This window comes from Taeniopygia guttata, chromosome 9, assembly GCF_048771995.1.
Source record: "Taeniopygia guttata chromosome 9, bTaeGut7.mat, whole genome shotgun sequence".
In the NCBI taxonomy this organism is placed as follows: Eukaryota; Metazoa; Chordata; class Aves; order Passeriformes; family Estrildidae; genus Taeniopygia; species Taeniopygia guttata.
This window is the reverse complement of record NC_133034.1, coordinates 4,370,497-4,392,363: the sequence shown is the minus strand read 5'-3', so window position 1 is coordinate 4,392,363 and position 21,867 is coordinate 4,370,497. Positions and strand designations below refer to the sequence as shown.

The 21,867-nt window shown below is 44.1% G+C and overlaps 2 protein-coding genes across 12 annotated transcripts in view; one reads left to right on the top strand and one right to left on the bottom strand.

The window, feature by feature from the left end:
• The first annotated feature begins 2,659 nt into the window (after window positions 1-2,659).
• Window positions 2,660-16,307, top strand: SFT2D3 (SFT2 domain containing 3). 7 transcript variants are annotated; one of them, XM_032749981.3, is made up of 4 exons: window positions 2,660-4,129; window positions 6,033-6,113; window positions 6,527-6,753; window positions 9,926-16,307. In XM_032749981.3, the coding sequence occupies exon 1, from the start codon at window positions 2,868-2,870 to the stop codon at window positions 3,519-3,521; it is 654 nt and encodes a 217-aa protein (XP_032605872.3). In that variant the 5' UTR covers window positions 2,660-2,867; the 3' UTR covers window positions 3,522-4,129; window positions 6,033-6,113; window positions 6,527-6,753; window positions 9,926-16,307. The 7 variants fall into 7 exon arrangements, with proteins under 7 accessions (XP_032605872.3, XP_072789235.1, XP_041574180.2 ...); XM_072933134.1 differs by having other exon boundaries at window positions 6,033-6,753; window positions 9,926-10,113; window positions 10,872-16,307; XM_041718246.2 differs by lacking the exon at window positions 6,033-6,113.
• WDR33 (WD repeat domain 33) overlaps window positions 6,105-21,867 on the bottom strand; it is a 69,554-nt gene continuing 53,791 nt past the window's right edge. For 3 of the 5 annotated variants that reach the window (XR_012057294.1, XR_012057295.1, XM_041718237.2), the window contains 10 exons: window positions 21,586-21,672; window positions 21,221-21,360; window positions 20,717-20,869; window positions 19,300-20,346; window positions 15,480-15,582; window positions 14,752-15,214; window positions 11,072-11,238; window positions 10,849-10,941; window positions 9,905-10,090; window positions 6,105-7,412 (listed from right to left, as the gene is read on the bottom strand). Coding sequence is in view for 1 of the 5 variants with exons in the window: in XM_041718237.2 (XP_041574171.2) it covers window positions 7,183-7,412; window positions 9,905-10,090; window positions 10,849-10,941; window positions 11,072-11,238; window positions 14,752-15,214; window positions 15,480-15,582; window positions 19,300-20,346; window positions 20,717-20,869; window positions 21,221-21,360; window positions 21,586-21,672 (2,669 nt within the window). In the remaining 4 variants the exon portion in view is untranslated. Of the gene's footprint in view, window positions 7,413-9,904; window positions 10,091-10,848; window positions 10,942-11,071; window positions 11,239-12,433; window positions 14,653-14,751; window positions 15,215-15,479; window positions 15,583-19,299; window positions 20,347-20,716; window positions 20,870-21,220; window positions 21,361-21,585; window positions 21,673-21,867 lie in introns of those variants that run through there. The other 2 variants (XR_012057296.1, XR_012057297.1) reach the window with 1 other exon arrangement.

The following is a 21,867-nucleotide window of genomic DNA, read 5'->3' as shown; positions in this document are numbered from 1 at the left end:
TTTCAAGTTTGTAGCTGGACTCCATGAGGCAGAAAAAATTTATTTGCACAGAGGAGTCGGTTTTGAGTGTGGTGCAAACAGGAGTTTGTTCTTGGAAGGGGAAGGTCGGTGAAATCTTTCTGTCCTGACACAGATTATTTGAGAGCAGTGACGTTTTGAACTTGGATCTGCATTTTGGGTGGTTTACAGGTAGAAAAGATGAATTTCCTTCTTTTGCAAGTACATACCGCCATCGTGCGGTGTGCGTTGTGAGCGCTGACAGTGCCCAGGGAATAGTCACGCCCTTTCTCTCCCGGCACTGTTAAGTGTGGGAACGGTTGGTGTAGGGGTTTCGTTGGGGATCCTGAATCTTCGAGACTGAAAGAATATCATCCTGCATGTAGCTGGGAAGGAAGACGAATCGTCTCACCGTTGGCTGGGCAGTTTATAGGCTGCAAAAGAAAAGCGAAGAGCACGGATTCTTTCTCCTCTAGAACCTTTTCCAGGGGACCAAGTGCTGAACGTTTTTAGTTTTGTAACTGGACTCTGCAAGGGGAAAGGGAAGGCCAGTGCTTTTTGTTTTAGGACCTACAGGAGGAGAACCATTGCTGGACATGTTAAGTTTTGAAGCTGGGTTGTGGAGAGTGAAAGAATGTGATGGTACATGCAGCTAAGCAGGAAAATTCATGACTCCAGAGTGTGGTTGCTTTTCACAGGATGTAAGTTAAATGTTGAGACAGTAACAGCGTGCTCAACCCTTGCTGGTCTGCACCTTCCCCCTGCCTCATGTGAACCACACCAAACACATTGGTGCAATATTGTAGTTTTCTTCTCAGCTTTCTACCACAGTATTCGTTGAATCTTGGAGTCTAAAGCTAAAAGGAATTGTTTCAACATAAATCTCAAATAGGAATCTGTGCCAGCACAGATAGGGTTCACTGACCTTCTCCCTTACAGCAGATAACCAGAATTTGGAAGTCAATTGTGCAGTCACTCTCTTCTTGGAGCTTTTAAGTTTGCAGACAACCATGGTGCTCTGCAGGTTAATTCTCAGCCTTATGTAGCATCACACACTTGCAGTCTGAAATGTAAATTCACTGTGGTGCAGACTGCAGGGAAGCACACCGGCACATTGCACTTCTGGAGGTGCAAATCAAATTTCCAGCATGGGCTCCTGGATGAGAATTACAGTTAATTTCCACAGGAAGGAAAGCACATAGGCCCAGTTCTTTAGGTGCAGGTCAGGGGTGACCCAGGGGAGGAAAAGTCCAGGCACACATCTGACCCAGCAGCTTTCGGCTGGGAGAAATCCTTGGATGTACAGGGGCATTCAGAATTTCTGCCATGGACTCCCAGATGAGAATGACAGTGCATTTCCATGGCAAGGAAAGCACATAGCCCAGTGTTTCAGGTGCACTTGAAAGGTGGCCAAGGGGAGGCCAATGCCAGCCAGACTTGTCTGTGCTGGCAGCTTTAATGTGGGAGTAATCCTTGCATATACTGAATTTTAGAGGTGCAATCAAAATTTTGCACATGGGCTCCTGGGGACAAAAAAAAAAGGAATTTTCTTCTCCATAGGAAGGAAGACTCAAAGCTCCAGTGTTTCAGGTACAGATGAGAGACAGCCCAGGGGAAGTCAAGGCCAGTGGAATCCATATGTCCTGACAACTTCTGTCTGGGAGCAATTCTTGGTACTAAAAAGTACTACAAGTAGATTACAGCATAACACAAAACAGTGCGGGATATCAAGGTACCTATATTAAAGCTAACAAAAGAAACAGTACTGGTTAGGAGTCAGATGTAACTGACCATCTAAAAGATGATAATATACACAGATTCCTTTCACTTAAGCTTCAGGGGAGTAACTGCAAAGCAGGCAGCCCTGCTCATAGGAAAAACTACACATTTCCAAGTATAGAAAATTTCTGCTTTGTCAAACTTTGGTGTAGCTTTTATAAAGTGAGGTGTCTGTCAGTCAGAAATTCAGCTTTATATTCCAGATGCCACACCAGTCTTAATCCCACAGCACCAAAATAACTCAATACAAGACAGCTTGTCCTGTGTGAGTTATCTGACCAGTTAACAAGTAACAGATAGGCTCTTGTGTGGGGCAAATGTGCTGCTGCATAGGTGGAGGCCCACTTTCAGCCCTGGGTGCCTGGCTGTGAAGGATGCCCCTTTTCTACAGGAAGGAAATCCTGCTGCCCCAGTGTCTGTGGCGCAGCTGAGAGGCCATCCCCAGGAAGCCAGGGATAGTGAGATCTGTCAGTCTGGCAGCTTTTGTCTGGGAGTGATCCTTGGATGTTCAGATTTGGGAGGCAGAATCCAAATTTCAGCCATGGAGGCCTGGCTACAAGGGACTGCTCCGGTGTCTGTGGGCAGTGAGAGGCATTCCCACGCCCAGCCTGGAATCGCTCTGGGAGGCTGAGCCTGCCCTCACCACCCTTGGCCCTGCCTATCAGTCACTCCGAGTGGATGACCCTGATCTCAATTACGTTTAGCACGTCCTGGCAATCCATCTGCTGGGCTGATCCCCCCTGTCATCACTTTTAGTTCTGCCTGTCAATCACTGACAGGCTAATCCCAGGCTTAGAGCTCTTCACAACCGACACAGCCCTCAGGGACCCCGCAGCCCTCCCAGGCCCCACAGCACTCACAGCCAGCCCCGGCAGGCTCCGCAGCCCCCATGTCCCCCTGTCCCCTCACTCCCCTCACGGCCCTCACGGGCCCCGCGCACGCGCCCCGCGCCTCCCGCCCCCGGCGCATGCGCAGCGCTCCCCGGGCCGCGGCCGCGCGTTCTGCCGTGCCCCGGATGTGCCCCTGCCGCGGAACATGGCGGCGCCGGGCCGGGCGGAGGGAGCCTGGTAGCGCCCGGTGCCGTCCCCGCCATGGCAGACCTGGGCCGGCAGCTCCACGAGTACCTCGCCCAGTCCAAGGCTGCTGCCGCCACCGGCCCCAGCGCGGTCCCCGCACCGCCGGCCGCCGGCGGCTCGCAGGAGGAGGCGGGGGACGGCGGCGGGCTGCGGGCCTGGCTGGGGGCGCTGAACCCGTTCCCGGCGGGCGCTCCCCCCGGCGCCACGGTGTGGCCTTGGGCGGGAGAGGAGGACCCGTGGCTGCGGGGGCTGTCGCGCTGGCAGCGGCTGGCGGGCAGCGGGCTGTGCGCGCTCCTGGCCGCGCTGTGCTTCGGGCTGGCCGGGCTGTGCGCGCCGCTGCTGCTGCTGCGCGCCCGCAAGTTCGCGCTGCTCTGGTCGCTGGGCTCGCTGTGCGCGCTGGGCGCCGCCGCGCTGCTGCGCGGGCCCGCCCGGCTGCTGCGGGAGCCCGGCCGCGGGGCGCTGCTGTACCTCGGGGCGCTCCTCGGGACGCTGTACGCCGCGCTGGGGCTGCGCAGCACCGCGCTGACTGCGCTGGGAGCCGCCGCGCAGCTCGGCATCGCCGCCGCCGCGCTGCTGGCCGCGCTGCCCGGCGGTGCCGCCGGCCTGCGCCGCCTGGCCGCGCTGCTCCGCGCCGCGCTGTGCGGCCGGGGCAAGGCGCTGCCGCTGTGAGCCCGGAGCGGCCCCGCGGGAGTCCCTCGCACACGTACCGGGAGCCTCGCGATGTATTCAGCCGACTCCGAGACGGGGGACGCCGCTTCTCTTCGCCTCCTCCGCGTTCCTGGCACGTTTTCCTCGGCAGCGCCCGAGGAGCAGCAGCAGGGCTGGCAGCCCCGGGGACTCGGAGCTGCGGCGCTGTGTGCGGTGTCAGCCTGCCGAGCCGCCCGGGCTCGTTACTCGCTCACCAGGGCTCGGCATCGCTCCACCTCTGGGTGGGGAGCTGCAGCATCCCGCTCGTGCCTCCGGCCTGGGACCATGCGGCTGCTGCAGCGGCTGCTGCGGAGCGCCGGATCGGAGCCGAAGCGCTGCCCCTGTGGATTCGCCCGCTACTGAGGAGCAGCTGAGGTGCGCAAGGCTGACGGATGCTGAAACACGAAGATGATTTAGCAAAATGCGATCGAGGCTAGGGGAGAACGTTGAAAAATTAACTGGTTTTGTGCTGACCCCTACACTATGAACACATACTGTTTTTGCTGTCACCTCAGACCAGTGGTGAATACGAAGACTCTCGCCACTGAACTGCATTTCTCTCTAAAAAGCAGCTTTAAAATAACCATCCAGTAAGTGAAACAAACTTTCCTGGGGCTGTGGGTCACAAACACTGCCCATAATTTTAAAGGGTGGGGGTGTTCTGCATGATCATGAGAGGATGCAAAGTGCTGATGTTGGTTAAGAGCATTGGCGTTTGCAGGTACTGCTGTAAGGGACCAAACTGGGCTTTAAAATGAGAGCTTCAGCTCTTAGAACTTTACTTTTGTGTATAGATATTGCTCTCTGAACTTGGGCAGGAGTTGCTTACTTCTCCCAGCCTGACCTTCAGAAATAGATTTGCCAGTAACTGGAGCTCTGATTCAGTGCAGAAACTGAGCTGCCTTAGGAGGTGCTGAATTCAGGCTGACAGCGCTGGGTGCTCCAGTTTGGGTCGGGTGCTGGACAGCTGCAAGGAAATGGGACCATGGGGCCTCACCTGCACAGAGCCCCCGTGAGTATCTCACTGAGCATTTGTGCCTCATGGAGAAAATAAAGCCTGCAATACTTACCTGCTATCACTATTTAGTTTTAATATATTTACCAAATACTTTTCTGAATTAAACTGAAATTGTTAAAGAGGGTGCTTAAGTGTACATAGATTGCTTTAATAAAACTATTTGTGCCCAGTTGTCAGTATAGACATTTCCCTATTGGTCACTTTTTTCCATTAAGAATGTAGATCAGAGTTATCAGAATAGCATTAAATTAGCTCTCTTGTTTTTACAGTTTCAAAGTTACAGTATGTAAAATTAATTTTATTCCTAAAAGCAGTGTAAAATTAAATCCTGAGACAACCTCTGAAGTAACAGATAGAGCATAAGAGTCTGTGTGCAGCACTGGTAAAATAAGATGACCTGAGGAACACAGAAATATATTCCCAGTAAATAACTGTGCCCATTTCCCAGTAATAGTGGATCACAGTATCACAGACTGGGAAGCTACTTCTGTCTCTGCTATGCTGTTACCTTCCAAGATTTCGTAGAAACTATATCTAATTATCAAATTTTCTTTTTACTTTTTTGAGCATATGATTGTGAAATACCTCAAAACTCCATTGAAAAAGCTGCCCCTTGAAGAGTATTACTTAACATTAAGTACCATAATTGTTTAAGGAATTAACCAATCATCAGAGGAAATAAAAGTTGTCTAGATAATGCTGGGTTTTCTCTTGTTAGATACACTTTAACTTGTTTTGGTAGAGGACTGTGGTTTAATTAAAGCCTAAAGCTCATCCTGTAATTCATATAGTATTAGACCTCTTTTAGCCCCTTAAACATATATCAGGCTTGCTAAATAAAAAGAGAGCAAGCTTTCCTCTTTGCCAATGATGAAATCATTAGCATTTCTCATGAAAAGATCAGGACAAATCCCAGCTCCCAGACATACACCCAAAGTGCCCAAAGTCCTTCAGATAGAGCTAAGAAGCATTTTTTCTCAAGGGACAAACTCAGACATATCAGATACATCTCAGCTGTTTCTAGATAATTCCTTTAAGACCATTCTCCCTCTCCTGACACCCATGAGAAGGATTTTATAGGCTGACGATCAATTACAATTTTCAAATGTGATTTGATGCACCACAAATTAAAAACCAAGTAGAAAAAGGTACTTGTGACTGACTGAACCAAGAGAACAGCAGTTAAGCATCTGTGCTTTGATGTCTTTAAGTAAGATGGGACACAGGACTTGAGCCAGTCTTCGGTAAACCTGCCTATGAGAAGATGCAGCAGCTGCCATGTGTTACTGGGTTGCAGGAGCCTCTAGAAATAAGTCTCATCCTGATTATAGACTGAAATTCAAGGCAGGAGAGAGGGAAGCCCGAACCAGGAGAGAAAGGGTAGTGATTTTTTATTATACTTTCAATATAGGACCTTCCTGAGGGGGTACCTGCAGAAAAGTACTTACGTGATAACATTTTCACTGAGCCTTTAGGTGTTAAAGGAGCCTTCTGGTAGCATGGTGGCTGGAGATGATTAACAGGAATGATTTGTGGGAAAAACAAACTCATGGTTGGTAAGTAGCTTTATTATGAAATGTGGGAAATGGGAAAAACCCCTCCTCCTCATTTCCCTCCTTTAGTAAAATCAGACAACAATATCCTAAAGAAAAAGACACTTAAAAAAACTTATTATGGAAGTGATGAATTGCACTTCAGCAATTAATGAATGCACCAGACTCTGCTGAACACCCATAGCTTTAAACAATGTGTCACACAGCTGCTGTAAAACATATCAATAAAGCTGCTGAACTTTCTTTCTCAGTTTCTATCAACAGATGCTGTTTTGAACAAAAATCCGTGGCTTGCCTAGGTGAAGTGTAGAATGCCAATCTTTGCTGTGATGTCTGTTTTAGGATCCAGGTTATGTAACTCACACTATGTCTTTGACAACTTGTTCTAAACATTATTTCACTCTTTTCTGTTTCAGGATGGCAGACTAGCAAGCAGTGGTGGTTGCCTGCATTATGGAATTTTAACCTCAGCACCACTGTACACAGCTGTGGCTAAAGGTGAAAATGAAACTTCTCTATACATGATAAACCAAAACCCTAGGAATCGGCTCTCAGTATTTTAAATGGCTGAGATTTCAGGAGGTAGTACTGTTGCTGCATCTGAAACACAAGTTTGCCTAAATACAACCCTCTGTAGTAATAGGTGAGTAAAGAATCACACACTATTGATTTTTTTTTTTGTTAATTTTTGCTCAAATTACATTCTGTATTCATACAAAACCAACGTAACTCTTTGACAAACTGTACATATAGAAACAAGTTTCTGTCTGGAGGTGAACTGAAATCTGTGGAGATGCTCCATGTTCCACAACACTTAAAAGAAATTCCAGCTCTTGACAAAACAAGAAAGTGAGGGGAATAGGAGTGGAAAGAACAAAACAAAGGTAGCTACAATATTGCAGCTAGAGGCGAATGACTGATTCAGGAAAAGAAAGACCCCTGTTAGGAACTAATGCACATTCAGTTACCCCAGTTAAGAGTCCAGGTTCGTGGCATTGCAGGTGAGTCCAGAGTAGCAGTCTATTTAAATATTGTCCCACAAGGACTGGGCATGACCCAGTCAAAGCCTCTTCTATCGGCCTCGTCCACCCCGAGATCCTCCTCTCCGGGACTGGCCAGAGTTCATGTTGTTTCCTCTTCCCCAATTGCTGCTGCTCCTTCCTCCTCGAGAAGGGTTACTGACTGCCCCAGGGCCTCCACCAAAGGCTTCATCCCTGTGGAATCCATCGTGGTGGTCTCCATCTAGAGAACTGGACCTCCCAGATTTCGGCGCTCTCTGTGAAGGTCCTGAATTTCCTCGTCCTGCAAAGGAAGCACAACCAGTCACTGGTGTAAGTTTCAGCTGAGTCTCTTCTCAGACGTGCCAGATACTGAGCTGGTTCTATTGTGGTGTCATCATTCACAAACCAGCTCTAGCTGAGACCTGCAATTTTATGCCTCCTCCCTCAGTACAATTTTCTTATGCAGATTTAATGTCTCCATTACAGTTCCGAAAATGGACAACAATCAAGCAATTCCTTGGGAATTAAAGGAGCTTATATTTGATACTGTCAGCAGTTACTGAAATGAATTCAGAATAGTGATAGCTTTTCCTCCAAACTGCCAGTTCTTGTTCTCTGTTTTGATTGCAAAATACTTTTTTAAAATCCAAAACGGAGACACAGCAGTGTTAACAAATTGAGACAGTCAAGGTTGATGGTGAACATCATGAGTAACATTACTGTTTTGTTCCATTTTTTGCTAAAAATAATGGGAAAATGCTTTATTTCACTACTAACCTGGAACAAGAAGTACTCAAGCTCTAACTTCCAGGAATAGAATTTTCTAAGTCTCACATACCTTTTTGGTTTTGATATGTTTGATATGAACAACAAAAAACCCCAACCCAATTTATTAGCCTAAAATAAGAAGCAGTATTGTGAAAAAACAAAATCAGTGGTAACCTTGTTTTTAGGACACATACTACAGCTAAATTCAGGTATTTTTGCTGCACTTTAGCAAGAGTGATTGTTCCATGTCAAACAGTTACCAAACTGTTTCACAGAAATATTAATGAAGTTTTAATCTTCAAAGAATTTTACCAATACAACTGAAGGTGACATATGAAGAAGTATTGTTCATGGTTTGTTTGTCAGGCTTTCTGCCATCATTCTAAACTTCCTTTAACATGTTATGAGTTAATTACCACACTTGTGTCTGGACAACAATTGTTTTGAGTTAGAATCTGATAGAGTTATCACAATCATTACTGAAGCTGGAAAAGGAATCCTTATAGACTTGATAGATGCTGGCTAAATTGAGAACTACAGCATGTGGATATGGAAGGAAAAATACTGGTAGAGAAGTTTCTCAACAGAGTTTCATTCAAAACATCTGTGAAGGAATGATAAAACCTGGGACTAGAGTCCATGCAGAGGAGGAGTGACAAGCAGTTAAAACTGAATGAGCTTTGGGACAGTGGTGAGAGAAGTGGGCTGGGATTCAGCGTTCAGTGGCATCAGAGACAAAGCTGTGCAGTCTAAGAGCAACAAATTCAGCTGCAGGCTGCCAGCTCAGCATCAGGAAGCAGATGAGGACATTTGTCACTGATCACTACCTGACAGTGAGTAGTCAATGTAAGGACATTAAAGAAAGACAGTATTTACACAAGAGAACAGAAATCCTGAGATCTGTAAGAAACAGGATCAAGAACTGGTGTGATGCTAACAGCACTGACTCCAAAAGAATGTGTTCTGTGGTTTACAGTAGCATGGGACCACTTAGAGGGAACTACAACACCAGGGACTATTAGGAAAGAATGGAGAAAGTGGAAGAAATACAAGAGAACTGTAGAAACCCATGGCTGCACCACATCTTAAATAGTGTGTGCAATTCCTACTTACCTCATTTAATTTAGAAAAGGATAATTTAAAACTCAGAATAGCACATAGAAAGTAACAAGGCTAGTGGAAGAGACAGAACAATTTCTAGAAAGAATAAAGAAATCAGAGCTCTGACTTGGAGAAGAGCTCGTTCAGGCTGGAAGTGGTGGAGTTCAGTGCAGAGGTGGCATTCAGTAATAACAGGGACCAACATTCAACTTAATTACAGCACAAGACATCAAATAAAATTAGTGAATGATAAGCACAGATCAAGGGGAAAACATCCCTACTTTTTTTTAAAAGCATAGTCTACTGCAATGAAGTTTTAGAGATCTGTCCATGGATGTTGTGTATACCAAAAGTTTATATGATTCTTAAAGCAATTAGAGAAGTACACAAAATGTAACTAGAAAGCCATTAAAAATAAAAATAATGTTTTAGTAAGTCAGATCTTCAGAGGTGTAGAGAGCACTTCAGGGATATATCACTCCACGCTCAATGTTCTTATATTTGAGTTAAAGAGCTCAAATATAATGCTCTTATATTTGAGTTAAAGAATAGTTGTTTATTAATATAATAAATATTAATACTAATATTAATATTTATTAATATTAATAAACAACTATTCTGAAAATGAGGGGAAAATGCTCTTAATGAGTTTTGCAGCTGAGTAACAGAGAACCAAAAACCAACTACTTTTGAACAGGGCAATAAAAAAGGGGATTCTGCATGCTGGAGACAAGATCTGGATTTGATGTTTTGAAAATCCCTCTGTAATGTTCCTGTAAGACTGGTCTTTAACTTCCCGGCTGGTAAAATCAGATATTTACCACCTCAGCTTCATCCCCTCTGAACAGAGAAGTTCTGGACACACTTAATACTGAAAATACATGCCAGTGTTACTTAACGGTTCCAATCAAAGGGGTTTTTTACCTTTGCCCCTCTCCTCTGGAGGTCCACCTGGAGCATCCATGTCTCTGTGGTCAGAGGTTCCTGGTCCATCGTGCCAGGGGCGTTTCCGTGGTGGCAGTGAGGCCATGTCCATGCCCTGGAGTGAAGAGGAACGTTCTCTGTTGGCTGGAGAGTGCCCATCATGAGGAGGGTGATCTGGACGAGGACCTGTGCACGAAAACAAAGGATAAGTAATGTTTATTGGATCATTATTCCTCATTTTTGAAGGCAGCCACATAAATTTACAAACTGCCCACACTGTTTGCACACAGTTTGAAGTTAAAATTATATAAAGCTTGTCTGTCTCGTTTTTTAGTAAAAAAGCTAAAGGTCAAACAGATTCTAAAGATGATGGGAAAGAAAAGTGTGGCAGATGGGAAAGATGTAAAGTGTTCTTTCCAGTATTTTAAAGACAATCACACCTTCATTCATTTTTGCTTTGTTTTCCTTGGCATTTTACAGCTCTGTCTTGTCCCATATGGGGTTGCCTTTAGTAAGACAACTGCAAATATAAGCTGTCAGACATTGCAGCTGGAAAGATACCAACACAGAAAAAGATTACTGTTGGCATTGATAAACCTATTAAAAAAAAAACCCATGACATGTGATTTAGTCATCCAGAGGTGAGAAAACTGCCTGGCACTTCTGGACTATACAAGAACACAACTGAAAATCAAGGCTTTGAGGCTACAATCACTTTTATTCAATAAGACAGCTGTATAGTTTTTTCCCCTAAATTCTGTATAGTTAAATTCTGTATAGTTCTTTTTTCCTAAATTTAAAAGACCAAAGAACTGCATTGGACTTTTCTCATGGTAAAATACAGGTAGCGAACATGTGAGGTACAGGAAAAAGGCATGATTTTTAATTTTTTTTTTAAAAGTTATTATATTGTAGAAGTCTACAAGCCTCACCAAATTTTTTACCTGGTTCTCTGTTTCCATCCCAGGATTCTGGTTTCCTCCCTCCTTCAAAGCGTGGGAATTCATCTGGAGTAGGAAGCAAACCCTTCCGAGCTCCTGAGCAGTAAGAGAAGCAGGGGACAGGAGTGAGAAGAGACATTGCATTCATGCAAATGATGTCATCTCTCCAAGAAATGCCTTTCCTTCCTCATCCTTGCACTTCTGTGTGGAAGAGCATTCCCCTTACCTCTCAGAGCACCTCGACCTCGCCCCCGAGCACCATGGTCCCTTCCTCTGGAGTTTTCATCTGGAGAGTCAAAAGCATCATCTGGCCCAAAATCTTCAGGGCCAGGAAAGCCATCTCTGCCCCTGGGTCCCCGGCCCTCGTGTCTCGAGGGGCCTCCTCTTCGGAAGCTACAACAAAGAACATTATACAAACGTGGTTTTTAGGCATAATTGAGTCAGCTTCAGTTTAATTATCAACTCATTTCTAAACTGTTTCATCTAATGCTACAGCACATACAGTTACTAGAACAGGATTTGTAGGTGGGAAAGTGCCCATTTCTGCCTTTGAGCACTTTGATAGTAAGCTTTGTAATCTTCCTCTCACATTTCCTTCCACTGATTATATTGGCTTTTCATACAAGAAAAATATTATTAAACACACTGCATTCATTTAATGAAAAGGTGGGAAGAACAATTGATGAGTGATGATAGATACAAGGTGAGGTAAGGCAAGGTATAAGTGAGTTCCCCTTAACTCTGATGGTCTTACATTCCCCTTCCCTTTTTTCCTTTCCATTTCCATCATAAAACAAACTGAAAACATAGAAGCAATGAGAGTTGTGGCTATAACAAAACATTACAGAATCTCATTCCTATTAGTTCTATGATTCTTTTGCCAGACAATGCTCCTTTTCATTCCGTTCTACAAAGTTTACAATTTTAGCAAATGCATCTAGACTGCCCTTGTATCTGTAGGCATAGTGATGGCTGAACAGTGCACAGTGGCATTCTGCAACCTGAAGAGCAGTTTAACCAACTGCAGTAATGAATTTTGTCTTGCAAAATGTAATTATGGCCCTGAAATTGATAACTGCTGTCTAGTAAGTACCAAGGGCATCTTCAGGAATTTGCTACAATTGGGTTCTGCACTGCATCTTAGCTGAGTACAGCTCCTCCAGCGCTGCACTGGGGGCTTGGACAGCTCTTCAGAGGGGAGAATGGCTCTCCATGAGCTGTCAGTGCCATGCCAGGTGAGCCTGCAGCTGGCTGTGTAAGTAACTAGCAGTTCTGTTCCTGGCACAAGCAGTTCAAACACCTGGAGGGTTTGCACAGCTCAGCCCTGCCCTGTGAGGATGCCTGTCTGTCACAGCCCTGCTGAGGTGGCGCAGGCACACTGCTGTCCCCACCGTGCCACCCACGCTACTCTGCCCACCCTCAGTGACAGCACACGGTGTGGAGCTCTCCTTGCCCAGTCCAGATGCCTCCCACCTCCCCAGTGTTCCCAGTTCCACTCTGGCTGAACTGGAAGCATCACAGTATTCCCATGGTGTTGGCTGTGTGCAGCATCCCCTTCCCCAGCTCATTAAAGACACAGTGCATCCTATTACAAGCAAAACTTTAGATACTTTTATTTAGAATTTTAACAACATTAACCTTTTAATTACAAATTTAAATATTTTAACAGTAGTCATAACACAATACAATATTTTTAAACTTTTACATTGTTTTTAATAAAAAACAATAGGTCTGTCTCCACCTCCCAGAAAACAAACACAATACAGAGAGGAGGCTGCTGTGCCTGTACAGGTACAACAGTGGATGGAGGAGTGCTTTGTATGGACCATGAACCATTTACATTAACCTGGATGGTTTGGGAAAACAAACTCAACAGTTTCAGGTACAAATGGTTCAAATAATCACAGAGCAATATTGTTTAGCCTTGAAACAGCACAGTCCTCTAGAGGTTTCTTAGAGGGACTCCTGCTTTAATACTGATATGGTGTGATTCGACTTAGCTTGGAAATTACCAAGATTTTCAACACGAGGCCCCAGGGCTGCAGGAACAGGGCCTTTCCTATTTCAGGCAACTTACGGACACAGCTGAGTTTTGAAATCTACGATACCTGTGCCTGACACAGCCACAGCTCCTAATATTGTGTTATGGATATCCTTATTTGCCTTTTCATATCAGTCACACATAAAACCCTGCCTTGCATCGGGTTCAGTTCCTGTTTGACTGCTCTCACATCTTCTTCCCCGAGGCCTAGGACCTTACTGTACACAACTACACACTGTGCAGATTTAGCAGGCAGGAAGAGGCAGGTCTCTGCAGTAGAAGCATCATGTTGATATAGAGTAAGAACAGGACAGGGATGAAAAGGATGGGAAATTAGAGAGAAACACACATACACACATTTGCCTCTCATGCTTGATCAAACCAGTTACAATCTCAATTTCAAACCAAGTCAGCTAAAGGAGTGGTTGGGATTAAGTCCACCACAGCATCTGCAGTAAATGGCACCTAGTTCACCTTCATTCCAAGAAAATCATCAAATGTACAAGCACAGTGAGCCTTTTAGAGCCCTGTGCCATTTCATTTCAAACTCTCTGGGCGAACACTTGTACTCTGATAAATAGAATACTCTTAGTTCAAAAGTCAGATTTACAGGTCACAAGGTTCTTGTTTCCCTTCCTGAAACTTTTTAAAAATCAGGACCATAATAAAATATTTGCCAGTCCCTAAGCATTTTCAATGTAAGATCTGAAAAATCTCTACTGAGCTTCTGAAAGTCTTGTCTGCTGTGTCTTTTAGAGTTCTGTGATGCAGACCATTGGACCACTCGACCATCCAACTGGATTTTCTCTGGCTTTACTTTTTAAAAATGGCTTTAATTGTTACCTTCTTTAAGTTACTGTTCATTTCTTTTCATACTCTTCACACAAAAGGAAGTTACATCTTACAGAGCTAGGTAGAAAATAGCTAAAAGAAGAGCTGTATAGATGCAAAGTAAAAGGAATGTAAGAAAATGATTAAAAAGGCAACTAAAACACACAAAATTCACATTATGTGGAGACCACAGCATATTGGTAACAAGCACATGTTCTTATACACAGAGACTTGGTGGTCAGGTCAGTGAGAGGCTGAGACCATGGAGGCCAAATTTCATTTAATTAAACTAACATAAATCTGGAGCAATTTTGCTGATAATTCATTTCAGAGACAGCATTAATTCCTCCATATTTACATTGGTAACTAAAAGCAAATTTATCCCTTTGCGATTTATTCGGAGATTGTGAGCAATGACAAGGACATTGCTGTAAATCAGATTATTTTTGAGTTCTTTGCTTGGCATTAAGAAATAAGTCAAAAAGAGAAATAAAATTTCTACAAGCAAACGCATGAAAAAATAGTCTTGACAGTCCAACAGATGCTGTAAGTCTGTCCCTTCTGTCTGGCAGTCACATCACTGTTCCTGCTCCTTACAAGGGCATTGCATCTCATCCTACAGTCTCTACAGTCATGCTGTAGTTTGTGACTGGAGACAGAATCTCAATATCCACTTCTAGGGTTCAAAAGTTTGTCACTTTAACCTTTAAGTCTCCTCTCAATTTTCATCAAAACGGTCTCAGATCTTCATCCTGTGTCACTGGATCTTCTCTACAAACTTTCCCCCTTCTCTTTACTTACTGTTTAAAGACACGGAAGCTGCTGTGTACAATGACCATTTTTCAAGTTTTCTTCTATTACTGAATGATTTTTATGGACTCTACACTCAGGTATATTAGAGTTTTCATTTCCTTATTGGTTTCCAGTTTATAAATCTGAAACAGATAGACTCCTTAATGAAAAGGAAACCAGGAATAAAAGAGTTCCCTCCATTTACCCTTTAACCCAAGAAAGAGAAACGGATTTATTCTTACCTCTCGTCTCGCCTTCCTCGGAAACGCGCGTCCTCGGGATCCCGTGGGTATCTGTCATCTGAAGGTCTCCGTCCTTCCCAAGCACCAGGAGGCCCCCGGTTGGAACCACCTCCTTCAAATTCCCTGTGATCAGGAGGAAAGGGAGGCCCAGGTCCACCTCGTCTCCATTTCTCATCTTGCAATGGTGGGCCTCCTCTCCCCTCGAACTCCCGCAGTCGATGGCCAAATCTCTTGTCTGGGTGGAAATCATCCCGGAAGTCGTCGGGCCGATCGAAGTCATCGTGGAAGTCGGGGTGGGGTCCCCGTCTGTCGGGCATGCCCCTGCTGTCCCTGCCGTCACTCCAGTCCTGTCCCCCTCGGAACAGGCCCCTCTCGGGCCCGTGCTCGGGGCCGCCGCTGTTCTGCTCGTGCCGCCGGTCCGACAGAGGGCCCAGGTGATGGTTGGGTGGCCCACGGGCATCGCCTTGAGGGACAACAAAAATCACAGCAGGTTTCTGTAACCGTTTCTCAATCACTTCAGGATGCTCTAGTTCATAGTTCTAGAAAGTATATAGGATACATTTCACATGAAACAGTATTTCCGAGAAAATTTTTCCTGTATATCCCAGCACACATCTATGGAAGCTTTTCTCCCAGCCAAGGCCTTGCACTGTGCTCCAGCCAGTGCACTGGGACAGCCCCTCTCGGAGGAGACTGACTCCCAGGAGAACAGACAATATGTTAATTACCTTTATTAAGACCAGGTCCTTGGTTGTGAGGGCCCAGACGACCTTGTCCTCCTTGCTGCCCCAGGCCTGGTATAAGTGGAGGAGGACCCGGGTTCTGCCCGTCCTGTGAGCATGGAAGAACAAAAGCCACGTGAATTGCCATGTGTGAGTAATTAAAAATTTTTGTAGGAGCGCAAAACAATTTTCTTTCCATAAGGTCCACATCTGCACAGGCTGTACAACAGAAACAGCTCATGTTCCAATGGTTTCAGCCTCAGTTTTCAGACAATCACATCAGTAATGCTTCAGTCACTGAGAAACACCATTTCATAGGAGACAGCTCTGCAGGTATTCACATTTTATCTGTCACAGCCAAAGAAGATAAAGCTCATATTCTTCCTGAGTATGAATATTCTGTAAGAATGTATTGAATTTATTCAGTATTTGATACAAATATTCTGTTCCTCTGGAGGAACAGAGGAATTTTCCTAAGGGAAATGTGCAGATTTGTTTGAAAATTATCATGTACTGCCTGATTTACAGGCAGTTAAAGAGCTTCACAGACCAAAGACTTCTTTGTTCATTTGGAAATGAACAGAAAAGAGAAACTATATATACAAAAATAAGTACCAAGAATGTTGGGATGAGGGGACAACAATAGGGCCATAATGAATCCTCTTCTCTAAACATCTGTAAGTTGGTAACATGAGTTTCATTTTAAACATGATGGCAAAGTTCATTTTTCTTCATTTTAGGATTAAAAAAAGCAGAGGCAGTAGAGTAGGCAGAGTTTTGTGTGCTTTATGTGATCCCAAAGGAAAAAATAAAGTATGTATGTGTCTTTTGGTATTTTTTCTCCTTTTTTTTGGTGAATTTTAAAGGATAAATTAATGCTCTTTAAGTTCAGCTGCTGGCACAGACTCATGAAAAATTTTGACAGGTACCAAAACTAAAGGACTTTCTGCGGTGACACTGGTTGGAAAACTGTTCAGATGATGCTCTGATTCTGCCTTTCAACAGCACAGGCCTGACAAAAAGTCCTCATTTGGGGTTTGTGCTGGACTGGAACTGAAAAGTGACATGTAGAGAATTTACACTGCAGATATAAAATCCAACAATAAAAATATGAACCAGAGACCTGGAACCTGCACGACTGCAATACAAAACCTTCCTACACTGACATGACCAAAAAGCCAATCCCCCCCAAACCCTTACTAGAAACCCCTAAAAATATAATTTCTTCCTAGACATGTCCAGTATAAAAGATTTAGACTTGGCCTTCACACTGACTTGTTACAAGCCTTTCAGCCTGCAGTCTGGAAATACTTAAAGACCCGTAGTCCAGCACACCCCTGGGTCGTAATTACACTGCTTAACTTCTGCAGGAATCAAATAATTTTAATGCTCTAAATTAATTTTGAGAAACACTACCTTTTTGTTTCTGGTTGCAGAGAAGCAGAAAGTTTATTTGTGCATTTACCCCATCCTATCTTGAAATATCATTTTAAATTAAAAATTTCTATTCAACTGCAATGTAGGTGATAAACACAAGAAAGCACACAAATATGTACTACAAACTTTGTATTTGCATCAAGTAATTTTGTAAGAATGTTGGAAAAATAAGCAAAATAAAAGATCTGGCTTAGTGTCCATTAAAAAAAAAAACAAAAAACAAAAAACAAAATCCCCAAAAATACTTTTCTAATGATGGAATACTGACTGGAGTCCAGAACAAATCCATCCTCTGACTAGATAAGAGCCAGCTATCACAGTGATTCTGCTGTTCCTGAGCAAAACCTTGCTGGAGTTCCAGGGCTTCCCATCTATTTAGCAGATGCTTACTTAAAATAAATTTTATGGAACTTCTTCCATTTATGGAAACATTTAACCAAAGCAGCAGTTTTTAGCACACAGTAAATAATTCTCCTTAGCAGAAACCTTGCTTACAAACAAACCACACTTTGCCAGCTGGGAACACAGAGCTCTAACTCTGCATTTTCATGGGATTTTTGTTTCAAAATTCATTCCAGGCCTCAAACTGGGATCGAGCTGGAAAATATGCAGAGTTTAGAAAGAGGTACTTTACTAAAAGCTGAAAATGGCCTTATGCATTTCAGCAAATCCAGTGTAGAGCCAGGGCAGGTAACAGCGATATCTTATGTGGAGATTAACCCTTGCAATTATCTATAATTGTTCTGTGTTAATGCCACAAACCCTTGATAAAGCAGATATTCACACACTTCTGCTACTGAAAAGGAAGACAAGTGATTTGTACAAGTTTATGGAAGAAAAAAGCCAAATCCAGAACACAAAACAAACTCAAGTCTATTGTTAAAAAAAATGATATATGGGGTCTTTTTAAACAGGAACTACAGTTGTATTCATATTACAAAGAAGCAAAATGGAGCAGAACCATTATGAATTTTAAAATACATTAATTTTTAAAATTCATTACCATACTAAAGGTGCACAAGGAAGGAAGAATGGGTTAAAATACCTCACTGTGTCATTTTTTTAGTATCTGTAAAAACCTTTAAGATAGCAGCATTCAAAGAAAATAACCAGCCACCCATCAAAAGCACCCTAGAGAATTCCAAAGTGTCAGTGGCAAGGGCAAACAAGGACAGCTCTCCACAAACAAGGCAATTACTCTCAAAGGAAAATTAATTTCCCTGGGGTAGCAATGAGGAACAACTCTGCTGGTTTAAGTTATATAGTTGGGGAACCAACACTGGTTTGTGTAACTTTGATACTTTTGAAATCTCAGCAGCAGTGGGGCATTAACAGCCTTCTGGAGGGAATTATTCATTTGTAAGGAAAAAATATTCAAATAAACCCACAACTTGTGGGCTACTCTGCTTCAATCTGAAAAGGAGTCCCTGAGCTAAAGCTCATTTGAATGTTCAGTTCCTCATTGTGATTGGTACTGGACTACACATTAAGTACTCTACATGTCTAAAGCCTTGACTGAAATTACTGAGTGCAGGTCTAAAAGAGACAATTCTGGTTAAAAAACACCACACATTTTCTTTTTTCAATTAAGTACAGTTTTTTTTTTCCCAAACTTCCCTTTCCAAATTCACCTAGAACTGAAGACACTTGAGACAAAGTAAGAACTGGTGCTATCCAGCTAGGAATTTATGTGAGGCAATAACCACAGAGAGCTCTGTGTGATGTGTAGTAGGTCAGAAAATGCAAAGTGCTGTGTCTCTCTGCACTTAAGAGTCAACTGTTAAGTGCAATCAGACCTAAGCTGGTTCCAGGTGTGTCAGCATCTATGGTAAATCCATCCCACAGTTTGGATTAACTACTCTGGACAACTGAGAGTTGGCAATATCTTGCTTTAATACATACATGTGACTTTTCTTCTGTTTAGTTTCTTAACATTTGACTTTTATTAATGCTTGTCTGCTCCCCATGAAATACCTTGCTTAAGACAGTTCAGTGTCTTTAAATATAAAAAAAAAAAAAAAGAAGAAAAAAAAAAAAGAAAAGAAAAAGGAGTTTCTCTTAAGGTTACATATTTTCACAGCAGACTGGTTTTTGTACTACTGTTCCCAACAATCCCCTTTCCACAGTTACCTGTAATAGAATCATGATTACTTTGGTTTGAAAGTGACCTTAAAGATCACCTATTTCCAATCCCCCTGCCATGGGCAGGGACACCTTCTGCTGTTTCCCAGCTATAGAACCCTTTTTATCATCACTTCAATTTTCCTGAGGTCTCAGCAAGGAATACCCAACGTCCATTCTCTCAGCTCCTGCTGTGCACCTCTCTTGCACAGACAGTTACCATTCCCACATTCTGAGAACTCCCCTTGTTCCAAAGACCCCCACGTACCTGATTGAAGGGGGGACGAGGCCCATCACCCAACAGAGGCGTTTTCTGCTGCTGGAAGGGCAGAGGGCCCTGGGAAGGGTGCGGCCCCCTGGAAGGGTTTGGCTGTCCCTGAGGTCCTTGCATGTTTCCTTGAGGCCCCACCAAAGAGCCTTGTGGAGGTCCCTGCTGGCCCTGGGGACCAGGTGGCCCACGCATTTCTTGTGGCGGTCCCAGCATTGAACCTTGAGGCGGGGGTCCCTGAAGGCCCCGCATCTCCTGGGGACCATGTCCTAGTAAACCACTTTGCATATGAGGACCTCTCATTTCTTGCGGATGACCCATCATCATCCCTTGTGGATTAGGTCCCTGGTTATCTCTGGGTCCTGGTGGACCCTGCATCCCTCTCGGATTAAGTCCCATCAAAGGCCCCTGGGATATAGGGCCCTGCATGCCTTGAGATCCCGGAGCTCCTTGCATGCCGTGGGGAAGAGGTCCTTGCATTCCTCGTGGGCCGGGTGGCCCCTGCATTCCTTGACCTCCAGGGGGACCCTGAGGACCCAGGTGCCCCTGTGGGCCAGGTGGGCCCTGTGGCCCTAAATGAGCCTGAGACCCGGGCAGGCCCTGCGGTCCCAAGTGTCCCTGAGGGCCAGCGTTACCCTGGGGACCTGGGGGCCCCATCGGCCCATGAGGGCCCGGATGTCTCTGCATTCCTTGATGTCCATGTAAATCCTGAGGTCGTGGCATTCCTTGTGGAGGCCCTTGGGGGCCTGGAGGTCCTTGTGGTCCCATGAACCCTTGTGGACCTCCAGCTCCTTGGTGTAATGGACCTTGAGGTCCCATTTGTCCTTGGGGTCCCGGAGGTCTGAACTGTCCTTGTGGACCGGGGGGTCCCATCTGAGGCATATTCATTGGCATCTGCTGAGGTGGAAGGGGCTGCTGAAACCCTTGAGGCATCTGTGACATTGGGCCTTGCCCTGGGAAAGGCTGAGGTCCATGGAGAGATCCTCCTGGGGGCGGGGGCTGCACTTGCTCAGCTTGCTTTTGTGCAAGTCTCTCAATTTTCAGTTGCTGTCCAAAAAAGAGAGACAGAAATCAACTAAGCACAGAAGTATGTTACAACTAAAAATCATAAGCAGTCCTTCCATTTCACAGGAATTTAAGAATGCTTCCCTTGTAACAAACAGAAATCACTAACTGAAGAGAAATCACCAACTGAAGAGACCCACTGGTAAAGTGAGATGTGGGGGCCTCCCTGAGGGATTCACATTGTCACATATTAACTGCAATATCCTGTCCAATGAGATGTCTTTTTGTAAAAAGTGAAAACAGCCAAATAGGTCAAACTGCTGCAGGAATCTGCTCACTTTAGTGCTTAAGTCCAAATCTGTCACAGAAAGAGCTAAAGCAAACTTGTTAATCCCTGTGTTTCCACACGTACCTCCAGGAGTTGTGGGTTTGTGTACTGAAGTGCTGCCATTTCCTGCTCAATCTCTGCCTGTGATTTCTTTTTCTCCTCCAACTTAATATCCTCCTTTCTATCATTCAATGGCTCAGGTGGGGGAGGCAAAGGAACTTTATTTTGCATCCATGCCTACAAAGATCAGGAAACACAAGATTAATTCTGTAGAACAACATGTGTGCAACACATTGCTGCAATGAGAAAGAATATGCTGAAACATTTTGTAGTATGGATACTTGAAAGTAAAAACAATGCTGAATAAAACTTTCTTGTCTTCTAAATTGTTCCCAGGTACAGATACAACATAGAAAGTAGTTAATAAAATACTTTATGTTTAAATAGCAATTCAACTAGCTACTGTGGTAAATTGCATGGGGTGTTGATACAGGAGAGTTGTAAAATCCAAAACATTTCAAAAGACACAAACCTTTTGAAGCTGAGAAAAAACCAAGTTGTTCTGTTTACTCTGTATCAGGTACTTACCTGCTGAAACTGTGCTGGTATTGGTTTTGCATAGGGAACTTTTTTCTGTGGCACTTTCTTTTGGTCCTTTTGCATTACTTCCTCCATTCCCCAGTCCAGTCCTGGGATTGTCATTTCAATATCATTGGACTCATCTTTCCCTTTGGCACCAGGGAAACAAACAGTCAGAGCAATGCAGGCTTACACAAAGATCCTTTATTTTTTCACAGAGGTTTTCAGATCATCCTTTTTTACACAGCAAATATGCACAACACAGAACTTTAGAAAAGAGCATCTGTGCTCCCAAAGAATATGAAAAGAATGAAAAAGAAGTCACACAGTATCTGGATTGCTCAGGAGAATGCTTCTCCATAACTATTACTTACCCATCTGCTCCTGCTCCATAGCTATTTTCAACTGTTCAGGTATTCCCATCCCAGGAATAACTGCCAGGCTGTTGGGCTCCAGATCATCTAGAGAGAAAAACAACAAATATTTATATTTGGAAAATATTTCTTTACATTACTATTTTATCCCTTTGGATTCTCACATGCTTTTACTATTAGTATCATATTCCAACAGTAAGTAGATATTTTACAACTGGTAGGTCACAATTTAGTTTCATACATGAATTACAGGATATTCAAAGAACTGCAAGTTCAGATTCA

What these genes read in the sequence shown, in the direction of transcription:
- SFT2D3 (XM_041718246.2), top strand. Translation starts at nt 2,868, where the DNA reads ATGGCAGACCTGGGCCGGCAGCTCCACGAGTACCTCGCCCAGTCCAAG.